The sequence below is a fragment of the Nansenia antarctica genome (assembly GCF_963989245.1).
Source record: "Nansenia antarctica genome assembly, chromosome: 17".
Lineage (NCBI taxonomy): Eukaryota > Metazoa > Chordata > Actinopteri > Argentiniformes > Microstomatidae > Nansenia > Nansenia antarctica.
The window spans coordinates 23,028,649-23,040,823 of record NC_137687.1 but is presented as its reverse complement, the minus strand read 5'-3'; the positions used below and the strand labels follow the sequence as shown (position 1 = coordinate 23,040,823).

At 41.8% G+C, this 12,175-nt stretch overlaps 1 protein-coding gene across 1 annotated transcript; it reads right to left on the bottom strand.

Moving 5' to 3' along the window:
* Positions 1-5,390: 5,390 nt before the first annotated feature.
* Positions 5,391-6,917, bottom strand: LOC308172505 (zinc finger BED domain-containing protein 5-like; the record flags this gene model as incomplete). The annotated part of the gene is made up of 2 exons (XM_080547405.1): positions 5,391-5,867; positions 6,210-6,917. The coding sequence occupies 2 exons, from the start codon at positions 6,915-6,917 to the stop codon at positions 5,391-5,393; spliced, it is 1,185 nt and encodes a 394-aa protein (XP_080403531.1).
* Positions 6,918-12,175: the final 5,258 nt, after the last annotated feature.

The window sequence follows — 12,175 nt, the reverse complement described above, 5'->3', positions numbered from 1 at the left end:
CGCAAGTAAATGGCATAACATCAGGTAAAATGTTTATTCTTGATTATTTGATTATTTTCCACTCAGATTTCACAGCTAAGCAAGATTGGAGGAAAGGATTTTGTATTTTTTTTAATATTCTGTGGTATTTTGTATTTTTTGTATTTTTACCAGGGGAAAAACTCGATTTTTGTGCAATATTTTGGAATATTCTGTGGTATATATTCTGTGGTAATTTGTATTTTTTGTATTTTTTTTTATATTCTGTGGTTTTTTGTATTTTTACCAGGGGAAAAACTCGATTTTTGTGCAATATTTTGGAATATTCTGTGGTATTTTGCAATATTAGATAGATACTTTATTAATCCCCGTGGGGAAATTGTGTAAAATAAGGAAGGCTTCCTGAATGTGCGTGTCATCCTTGCACGCGCAGGGGCCATGCTGGTCTCTATCACTCCAATGTTAGTAAGTATTGTTCTGCCTTGGGAGCAGTTCTTTCTGAACGTATTCAATGCATTTTTTTTAATTTTATGCTTAATAAAGTACATGTGTATTTAATAAATGGTACTTGTTTTTCTTATGCCAATGTAAAATCATGTACATGTATGGCAGATTTGATTCAAGAGTTAGATTAGAGAATATTTTTTTTACAGAAATGTTCTAGGTATGGGAGGGAGCATTGTTTTTTTCCCTACATCGTACATAATCAGGTTGGCCAAAAGCAGGACGTCGATCATTTGACCTGAAAACGTCTTTTCAACGAACTGAAAACAACGTATTTTCAACGAACTGAAAACCACGTCTTTTCAACGACCTATAAACCATGTCTTTTCAACGACCTGAAAACCACGTCTTTTCAACGACCTAAAAACTACGTCTTTTGACCTTGCAACGTCAACCAAATCCGGATGTAGAATAGACGTAGGGGAAAGTCGTCTTTTAGATGTCTTTTCAACGCAATTTTGCTCACTGGGACGTGTTACACAATGCTGCTCTCTGGTAGACAAAAGAACAGATTCAGGACCAACAGATTTTCGATTGAGTATGTCCTAAAATATGTTTCTTCATCCACAAGCCACACAATAATATTACATTACTGACTGAAATCAACTGCCTAGTGCCTACCACATTCTGCCGCATCTTCTCGGTGAGGTCATCAAGGTCCTTAAAGGCCTGTAAAAGACCGCGGCCACCTGGATCTTCATCCAAAGAACTTCCTGGAGCATTTTGCAGCTTGTGCTTCAAACATTCTTCAAGTCTTTCCAATGCATTCTTCTTTTTTTCCATTTCACAACTGTCAAAAACAGAAAGGTGATGGGATAACGTTAAACGCAGTCCAGAAAAAGAGGGGGGGTAAAGAGATCAACAATCTTATCTCTTATCTATCTAAAGTCACCTACAAGTAAGCTAGCAACCACTACTGACCCTGTGAAAATGGTCATCTAGACGTTCGATTTATTTTTTAACTACAAACTAACATTAGATCAAGATCACATTAGATACGTTATTAATAAAAGGCATGATTGTACAAGCACAAACGTATACATGATATCACGCTAGCTATCATTGCGACACGCACATTTACACGAACACATTTTCAAAAACAACACATTCAAAAGCGAATTGATTTCAAACCCTACTTACGCAGAGTCATATACTCTTAAATATCAATGCTACTATGCTATAAGTTTGTTTACCAGTAAAATATCTCACCTTCTAATACGTTTTGTAGCTAGGTAGACTCCTCCGTTGCGATTGCTTGCACTGACACGAGCCTTGCGGGTTAAATAAGTGTCCATGAGCATTTCCGGATGCCAGATATGCGCTTGTTTCCCAACCCTCTCCTCAGGAACCCCCAGCCGCACCACATATCTGATCTGTTCCACCACCAGCACACCTGATTCAACTAATCAAGTACAAAGCAATTATGGTTTAGTTGAATCAGGTGTGCTGGTGGTGGAACAGATCAAATATGTGGAGCGGCTGGGGTGCCCCGAGGAGAGGGTTGGGAAACACTCCCTAGCTAGCCAGCCAGCTAGATAGATAAATAGCAACAGTGTTCAATGTTATGTCTCTATTAAAGTGGAAATCCACCCTGTAGTACACACAATGTTATTTACATAACGTACAACTGATTGGTTGAGTCATTTCTCACTATCCATGTTGTCCCATATAAGCTCCTAGCAAGCTCTAATGCAGTCAATTGGGCCAATCTGAAATCTACTGGATATATTTGGATAAAATGTGTGGCTCTATTCTACATGATTTTTAGGACTCACGGCTGCTTCTGTGACATATGGACCTTCAAAACAGCCCTCATGGGACCCCCATGGGAATATTCCTTTGGCGCTTTTCCACTGACCGACCCGGGTCGGCACGGCACGGCTCGCCTCAGCACGCTTTTGAACAGTTCTGGGTACGAGACGTTTTCCACTATACACGAGACCAGGAACGAGTAGGAGGAGTAGGAGATAGTAGGCAGAGTTACGCGTCATAACAGCGCGCCATGGTGGTGACGTATATTTTCACAAGACACAACACAGCCACAACAATAGCAACATGGAGGAACTTGAAGCTATCGTATACTTTTTCTTCGGCATGTGGTATATTATTAACCGTGGTTACGGCCGAATATCTCCACGTCACAATGGGTTAGAATTCCAAACTAAAATTCTCCACGATCACAATAGCATGCTGAACACACTGAAATTTGAATGGAGTCTAATGCGGGGTACACGCATAAGGATTTTCAGGGCGATTTTGGCCCGATTTTCAGATGTCTGAAAACGACAGAAAACGCCCGATTATCAGATGGATCTTAACATTTTCCTATAACAAAATCCTGTGGTGTGAGGTGTGTTAAGAGTCAATCAATTGTCAATTGACTCTCCCGACAACCTGCTCGGAAAATGGGCTTGGGGAACTACAGATTCCGGACTCTCTAGAGTCTCGTTCCCCAAGCCAGAAATCTCGCGTGAACCCATCCTTTTAATATTAATTAATTAATTAAATTAAGATTATGTAATGATTAAAGCACTTTGAGCCGCAACGTTTGCAGGAAAAGCGCTATACAAATAAAGCTATTATTATTATTATCTAACGTAGTACCCTGACTGACCTGTACGAGACAACCATGTGCGACAGGGCAAATAAAGTGCCGAATAACGAAAAGAAGAAGTCAGCTCGCTTCTTGATTGGCTACGTTATAGTTGGACTCGCGAGCAGGGTTGCCAGATGGAAATGACATTTTCCACCCTAACCACAGTCTAAAACCGCTAATTCCACCAAACAATCTGGCAACCCTATAATTTCTGGTCGTAATTATTGAACACATTTCACATTTACGATTGCCGGCCACGCCCATTTTCTGAGCAGGTTGTCGGGAGAGATTGACTCTTAACACACCTCACACCCCAGGATTCTGTTATAGGAAAATGTTAAGAGCCATCTGATAACCGGGCGTTTTCTGTTGTTTTCAGCCATCCGAAAATCGCTGAAATTGCAGAAAATCCTTATGTGTGTACCCCGCTTAAGTCATGTACCGTTAACGAGATAGAATAAGCAAAGCAGATTTATGGTACATCGTAAAACGCTCATCAGGGGCGGGGGGGGGGGACCCGTCGCTTAAGGCCGAATATCTCTGCGTCACAATGGGTTATAATTCCAAACTAAAATTCTCCATGATCACAATAGCATGCTGAGCACACTGAATAGTAAGAACAGTAAGAAGTAGTAGTCTCTGCTGTTCAACGCTGTTGTGAGATTTAAAAATGGCGGTTAGTGGTGTACTGTGAAAACATACGATGACGATGTTGTGACGATTTCCATTGACCAATCAACGGTGTGCAGCGTCACACGTCACACGCAGCCTGGCAAAAAGGTACCGGCTCGCAAAAAGGTTCCTGCCCGCGAAGGGTAGCTAAAGAACCGACCCGACCCGACCCGACCCAGGCCGACAAATGGAAAAGCGCCAAAGAAGCAGGCCAGCCTGGGTCGACCCGGGCTCGCCCTGTAGTGGAAAAGCACCATAAGAGCCCCAAAGAATTGTTGGGGTACCAGAAAGAGCCACATCGTACATGCAGGCTCACAAAAGCTCTCACTCACACACACGCAATACATTTCCAATAGGCTATGAGACCAGTGGTGTCATTTCAGCAAAAGCCAAGGTATGGCAAGGTACAGAATAGGGGGGGTTGAGGGGGGGTTTCAAATCAGTTGTGCAATAGTCTATTTTGGTGAGTTGTTTCTATACAATTGACTTATATTACATTAAGGTAATTGTTGAATCAGCTTGTCGGTAAAACGATGGAATGGATCAATCTATTGAGGATTGTGATCTTAAATGCGTTGTGTCATCTCAGGATAGATTAGGTGCGCAGCATACACGATTTGACAAGAAAATAGAACGTTCAACACGGGTCGGAATCTCTGTACTTGATTTATTAAGACAGTCAGCGAATGGTCCATCAGCACAGTATCTCAGCATTCGGCATTCAACGACCATTCCACGACATTCAACGACATTCAACGACATCATTATGACATACAGACAGGCTTAAATACTCTCTCGACCACCCTCTATCTGTGCCCTGGCGCCTAACCCCCAAGGTCTTTAAGATAACAACCTCTCGAGTGCATATTGTGGCGTTATTGCTACCCCTGAAGAGCAGGCTGACCTGGAAGGAACAGAATGTGTGTCTCTAAGTGTGTGGGTATGTGTTATGTGTGTGTCTGAGTGACATGAGAATAGAGTGTGTGGGTATGTGTATGTGTATGTGTATGTGTGTGTGTGTGTGTGTGTATGTGTATGTGTGTGTGTGTGTGTTATGTGTATGTGTGTGTGTGTGTGTGTGTGTTATGTGTATGTCTGAGTGACATAAGCATATATGTTTCTAGAAAACCCCATAAGATCTAACAGTCCCCCCTGAATTCTGAACAACAAGTTACAGAATTTTAAAGATCAATGGTATAGAGCAGTGGTTCTCAACCTTTTTTGGGCCAGAGCCCCCCTGTCCATTATCCAGGTCTCTTACCGCCCCCCATAAAAAAAGTAGGCAAATTTTCTCCCCTGAATATTAATGTTGACTAATATTCTGTGTTATTTCATTTAAAAAGCATGTCACTGAATGCCAAATAATAAATTGGATTTAACTGGGCAGTTGGAATATCATTATCATTAGTCATCAGAGAGCAGAAAAGCCATGTGAATGTGAATACAAATTATGTTTATGAGTGTTAAACAAACTCAGACAAGAGAATACAAACAGAATACAAACAGACTGCTACGGAACAGCAGCAATTGCATACGTCTGGTGCATAACAAACAGCAGGCTACAAAACTGTTACAACTCTAACATTGTTCGTTTTTTAAGTGTGCTGGTGTGACATTTCACCAAATTGCGCGGGGGGGATTAGTGTGAGCCCTGCGCTTGGTGGTTCTCCGCCAGTTTCTTCACTGCGGGTTGCAGAGAAGTTAGTTTCAGTCGCAGTGCACCTGAGGCCGTCAAGTTCAAGCGATTGCGGTACTTGGACTGCATGTGGAGGACCTGGCTGAATCCCTGCTCCACCAGGTATGTGGTTGGGAAAGCCAGAAGAAGCAGCCTCACTTTCTCCCACAGAGCCGGGTAACGCTGAGAGTACTTGACCCACATGTTGCCCCAGCCAGAGGTGCGGAAAATAGCCTGGGCCTCATCATCACTCTGGATGTCGATGAGATGCTCCTGGATTGCTGGCTCGCATTCCGCCACGTCCGCCTGAAAGGGCTGCACCACCCAGATGGGAACATCAAGGTCCAAAAGATCCCTGAAGCGGATCTTCAAGTCAGCATTCACCATCCTCAGGTGGTCTGTGTAAATGAGGAGGCGCTCATCGGTAAGAGCCTCAGACACCTGCAATGAGCATAACCAGGAAATTGTTATCTGTGCAGAATGTTACTATCTGATTTTGAACTGGTTATTTTATTGCTAATTAGTTAACTAATTGATGTTTCTTAAAGTTTATACTCATAATACATAAGAACACAGAACATAAGTTATTTATACTAACCAGGAACACAAATATAGTTTTGCATAGAGTAGCCTACATTTATTACATGTATTATTTATTATTATCATAATTTAGTAGCCTAGGCTAGATTACCTTGGTCAACAGCGGGAAATGAGCAAACTGCCTCCTGCCTATGCTCTGCCTGTATACTGTAGATCCAGCCTGGAGGTGAGACTCTGGATGACCGCCTTGCTCTGGACCAGAGTAACTCCTTTTCCTTGGAGCTTCAGTGTGACTTCATTCATTTTGCCAAAGAAGTCTGCGAGGTACATGATGTCGCAGCGGCTGGATGACACCTGTTCCCCAAGAGCTGCATCCACCTCCTCCAGGAACTCCACGATGCTGTCAAACAGCTCACAAAAGCGAGCAAGGCCGTTTCCTTTTGAGAGCCAGCGGACCTCAGTGTGGAGAAGAAGACGCTCAAAGGTCTCGTCATTTTCCTGACACAGCTGTCTGAACAATCTGGTATTCAGGGCGTGGGCTTTTATTTTGTTTATTGCCTTGACTGTTACATCGAGAGACTCATGGAGAGGTGGACTTTTAGATTTGGCCACAAGGTTGTGGCGGTGCAAGACACAGTGGGCTGTGAGGACATGCGGGACCTGCTCCTTCAGCAGAGCGGTGAAGCCACGGTACCTGCCAACCATGGACGGGGCACCGTCAGTGGCACATGCAAGGATGTTCTTGATTGGGATTGACTTCTCCTGTAGATATGCATCCAATGCATTAAAAATGGTCTGGCCCTTGGTGTCTGTTTCCAGATATTTGGAAAATAAAAATTCCTCAGCCATCTCCTGACTGTTGGAGGCACTATAGCGGACATAGGCCATCAACAGAGCATTATTGTCAGCAGTTGTCTCATCCAGCTGAAGGCTGAATGGAGTTTCCATCATTTTGACGCTTTCTACTCTACTCATTAAGGATTCAGGTGTTATCTTCCATCTATTAAGATCTTCTCGTATTTTATTTTCAAGGGCTTGATAATTGTCGGTGTATAATGTTGTTATATCTCCAGTGAGGTAGATTCCTAAATATTTGATTTTCTTTGCATCCCATTTAAACTTGTATTTTTCCTTAATTTCCGAATCTATCTGTTCTCCAATTGTTAATACTTCACACTTACTTTCATTTAGTTTATAACCAGAGTGTTTACTATATTCTGTAATTGCTTCCATTAGGCTTGGTAAGGATTGGGCTGGTGATGTTAAATAAACAACCACGTCATCTGCATATAATGCCAGTTTGTGCTGTTCCTCTTTTATCGTTATGCCTTTGATGGTATTATTTTTCCTTATACTTTCTGCTAGTCCTTCCATGCATATAGCAAATATAACTGCTGAGAGTGGGTCTCCTTGTCTTGTACCTTTATAGATTGGAAATCTTCTGGATATTGTGCCATTTACTTTTACTCTTGACACTGGATTTTTATACATTCCTTGAAGCCATTTATTAAAATTCTCATGAAATCCAAAGCTTCTTACAATTTCAAACATGAATGGCCATAGCACTCTGTCAAATGCTTTTTCTGCATCCAGTGTTAAGAGTAGAAGGTTTGCACCATTGTTTTGTGCGTAGTCCATTATATTTAACGTCCTCCTTATATTATCTGACAACAGCCTACCTGGTATAAAACCACATTGGTCGCTGTCTATTATATCTGGCACGATGTCCTTTAACCTATTGGCAATAATGGCTGTTACTATTTTATGGTCCGTATTCAGTAGTGATATTGGCCTGTAAGACGAACATTCAGTAGCGTCCTTACCTTCTTTATGTATAACCGTTATTATAGATGAGTTCCAAGTAGTTGCCCAATTTCCCGTTTGTAATACAAACTTATATGCTTGTAAAAGTAGTGGTATCAATTGTTTTTGAAAAGTTTTATAAAATTCATTAGTATATCCATCATCACCTGGTGTTTTCCCCATTTTAAGATTATTTATTTGTTGTTGTATTTCATTTACTGTGATGTCCTTAATGAGCTGTTCATTTTTTGATCTTGTTACTTGCTTTAAGTTTAACTTATGTAAGAAATCTTTCATTAGTCCCAGGTCAATGTTTCCTGTGTTTTTATAAAGGTTCTCATAATATTTTACGAATTCTTCAGCTATTTTATCCTTTTCCGTTATTGTTCCAGAGCCTTCTACAGTCTTCAATTTCGAAATGTGTGCTTTTTTAGTCTGTGTCTTAAGTCGATATGCTAGGAGTTTTAAAGACTTAGGTCCTCCATCATAATATTTCTGTTTGGTGTATGTCATTAACAGTGTTGCCACAGTTACTTTGAAAAAGTATTCTGATTACTGATTACTGATTACTCCTTTAAAAAGTAATCTAGTTACTTTACTGATTACTTGATTTTAAAAGTAACTACCGTATTTTCCGCCCTATAAGGCGCACTTAAAAGTCCCAAAAAAAAAAAAAAAACGACAGTGCGCCTTATAACCCGGTGCGCCTTATATATGGATCAAAATGTAAAAATTACATGACCAATATTTTTTTTTAAATAATAATACAATGTTTCAGTACGACTGGTAAACTGCAAAGCCGCACCGCTTGCAGCATTACGGTAATCAGTAAACGACGGCCGCCATCTTGGAATCTCCGCGAATGCTATTGTTATGCTATCATGTGCTCTGAATGGATGCAGTACTCACCCAACTGTTCAATTCGGACACTCACACCGCTTGCAGTATTACGGTAATCAGTAAACACCGGTGTTGTGCTTACTCACAGTCCCACACCACAAGACCCCAAGTAAAGAAGACTAAACAGAGTTTCCGAGGGAACAAAGTGAGATTCTTGGTGCTTTCAACTTGAAGTTTTAAAGTACCCACTCGATATAATAAACAACAGTTTAACGATCACTAAACACTTATCATTTGTGTATTGGATTCATTATTCTCGTTTGCCGGAGGCTACCGGTAAGGGAGGGTTGATTTGTAAACATACTTTCGTTTTAGCTCGTGTTCAAAAGCAAGAACTGTGTGTTCATCTAGTTATGTGTAGTTATGTGTTTTTAGCATGTCGATGTTCTCCCAGTATGTTGTCATGTTATTAAAATACAGTTTAGACCTTCGTAGCGATGTGTTTTGTTAGCTGTTAGCCGCTAGCAGCGTTTGTTGTGGTTTGGTCAGATTCACTTTTCTCCCATTCAGTGTTTGAGATGAACCAACATTCAAATACGCCTGTCGTGTCTTTCTTTGATTTGAATGTATGACACATCATTTGAAAGCTTACAATCTGTAGTTTAAGCATGTGTAAAAACTGAAAAAGTACGTTGCACATTTCACCAGGAGCTGTCACATATTGGTTGTTGGTTATAATTGTATAGCCTATTGGTTGTTTTCTGGTGTTGTTTTGCTCTGTTTGTAGTCTACTTGATGTATTTTTATCAGCTGTTAAATCACCACAGCGGTTAATCCACTAATAGAGATAATAGCAGATTGAAAATGCTTGTAGCTAACTACTCTATATCTCGTGGTTGCAGCTATTGCGAATTGCTATTCACGCGAGTCAGCTGTGAATCACCGCAGGTCCTTGACGCTTGTTGCAAAAATGGATGACGAACGGCTGATACTTGAGGTGGAAAAATATATATTTTTGACAGTGGAGCAGGTAGAACGTTGACGGTGACAACGCTCAGGTGGAGCTTGGACAACGGGAAGTTGACACAACACCGATGGAGAGGTGACGCAACGCAGTAGGTGGAGCTTGGGCGTAACGCAACCCCAGTCAAACGTTTGACTGCAGTATCTATTCTATGCGCCTTATAAGCCGGTGCGCCTTATAAGCCGGTGCGCCTTGTATACGAAAAAATTTCTAAAATAGGCCATTCATTGAAGGTGCGCCTTATACTCCGGTGCGCCTTATAGGGCGGAAAATACGGTAAGTTAGATTACTAGTTACTTTTTTAGTTACTATTGGCAGCTGCCTAGGCACCCGACCCCCCCCCCCCCCCCCCGCAACATAACAATGAAAACTGGTTTTGCCAAAACTCACTTTATTTTAACAGTAACTTAAATTACATAATTAAACTTTAAACAATAACTTAAAACAACAAAATAAAGAGTCTTTCTTTGCCTCACCCAACATAAATACTTGTTTTTAAACAATAAAATAAATATAATCTTTATTTAACACAGTAACTAGCAAGGAGTGGTTTCACAAAACCTAAAACCTACCCTGACCATTCAGATATGATCCTAATATAATCCTAATCCTAAACTGGGTGAGTCTGAGTTTATCAATGAAGAGTGAACTCAGCTGTCAAGACTGGAAGGAGGCCATGAACACGCTATGGAGGCCATGAACACGCTATGGAGGCCATGAACACGCTATGGAGGCCATGAACACGCTATGGAGGCCATGAACACACTATGAGTGAAACAGTGGAAAGGGGCGAGTAAACCAGTGGTTGTATCTCATTAACAGAAGCTTCTCAAACCTCTTGTCAGAAAGTCTGTTCCTTCTAGGCGTGAGCACCAAACCTCCCAGACTAAAGAGCCGCTCTACAGGAGCGCTAGATGGGGTTGGAGTGTTATACTTCAAGAAAATGTTCTTAATGTTTGGATACTGATTCAGAATCTGAAGCTCATGCCCTGACCTCAAGTAGTCCATGACTTCCTTTTCTGCCGAGTAGGTCTCCTCTGGCTCCGCCTCAAAAGCAAAAAAGTCCATCTCGCCTTGGTTGGCAGTCGTGGTGGGTACACTGGCAGGGCTCTGTGCTGCAGGAGCAGTTTTGCGACATTCTGCTGTGAGAAGCTCCTTTACTTGCTCCCTCCTACCTTCATCTCTCAGCCATCGGAGTTTGAATTTTGGACAACTAGCAGCTGCGAGAAGGGCATCTTTGTTGTCCAGCACACTGGCAAAACGAGTCTGGATAGCCTGAAAGATATAATTTGATATGTTTATTATTATCTAGTTGTAGCCTATAAGGTCTATTATTTATACCTTTATTTACTAATTATGTATGCAATTAGTTTGTGCAACTGACAACCTACATACTGCAGTATGGTGTGACTCTGCTCCATGTTCATGAATAGTGCAATGAAAATGTATTTATTTATCTTTAAGATGGAACAACATAGCATACCTGCACTATGGCATCTGGAAGGCCTGCAGTCGTCTTGGATAGGGTGTCTTTCACAGCAAGGGTCTTCTGCATCAGGACTTCAAGTGTGGGCAGTAAAGTCCCATACGGACAGTCACCTTGTAGGATATCCAGTGCCATAGTTAGAGGCTTCATGACGGTACAGTACTCATGCAGGTACTGGTACTCCTGGTCTTTGAAGCACTTCACTCCCAGCTTGTTGCACAGAGTAGTCAGCTCATTCATGGGGATTTCTGCGATTCTCTTTATGGCTTCGTAAAAGGAATTCCACCTTGTGCATGTCGGTACCAGGAGCTTTCTTTTGTTAACCTCCTCCACCGTTTCTGACGCAACGGTAGATCGGCTTGCTTTCGTCCAGAGAGCTGTGCATTTTGCTGTGCTGCTCCTATACACAGCCTTGCTCTCTGGTTTGGAAGTGATGTACTTCTCCACATCACTTGTAGAAATAAGGTTGAGGGTATGTGAAGCACACCTTTGGTGCGGGGGAAGAATCAGCTGGCCATCACTATCATCCTCAGCTGATAGGATTTCTGACACATCTAAAAAAGTGACATCATCCGTGGCCTCCTCCACCGTCTCATCATCGGACTCTGTGACAGCAGGCTGATAGACTTGAAATGCCTTGACAAAGTTAGATCCATTATCTGTCACTGTTGCTACTACTTTGTTGATTAGTCCATATGAAGAGTGAATGTTTTCGATTTCTGCACCAATAACATCATACGTGTGTCTACCGCGGATTCTCCTACACGCCAATGCAGCCTTGTTGCGGTCTAATGTGGATCTACTAATCCAGTGGAGCGTTACTCCCATATAGCTCCTATTGTTAGCTGTCCAAATGTCCGCTGTAGTTGACACATAGTCGACCTCGTTCAGCGCAGCCTTCAGATGTTTTTCCATCTCTGCATACTCCTTCTCTAAGTACGAAGAAAAAGATGTTCTGTGAGGTAGCTCGGCATTGGTAGTAGTGGGGATCTTGTTAATGATGGCACGGAAAGAGGGCGAGTCAACTGTGTTTATGGGCAGCATTTCCTCTACAAC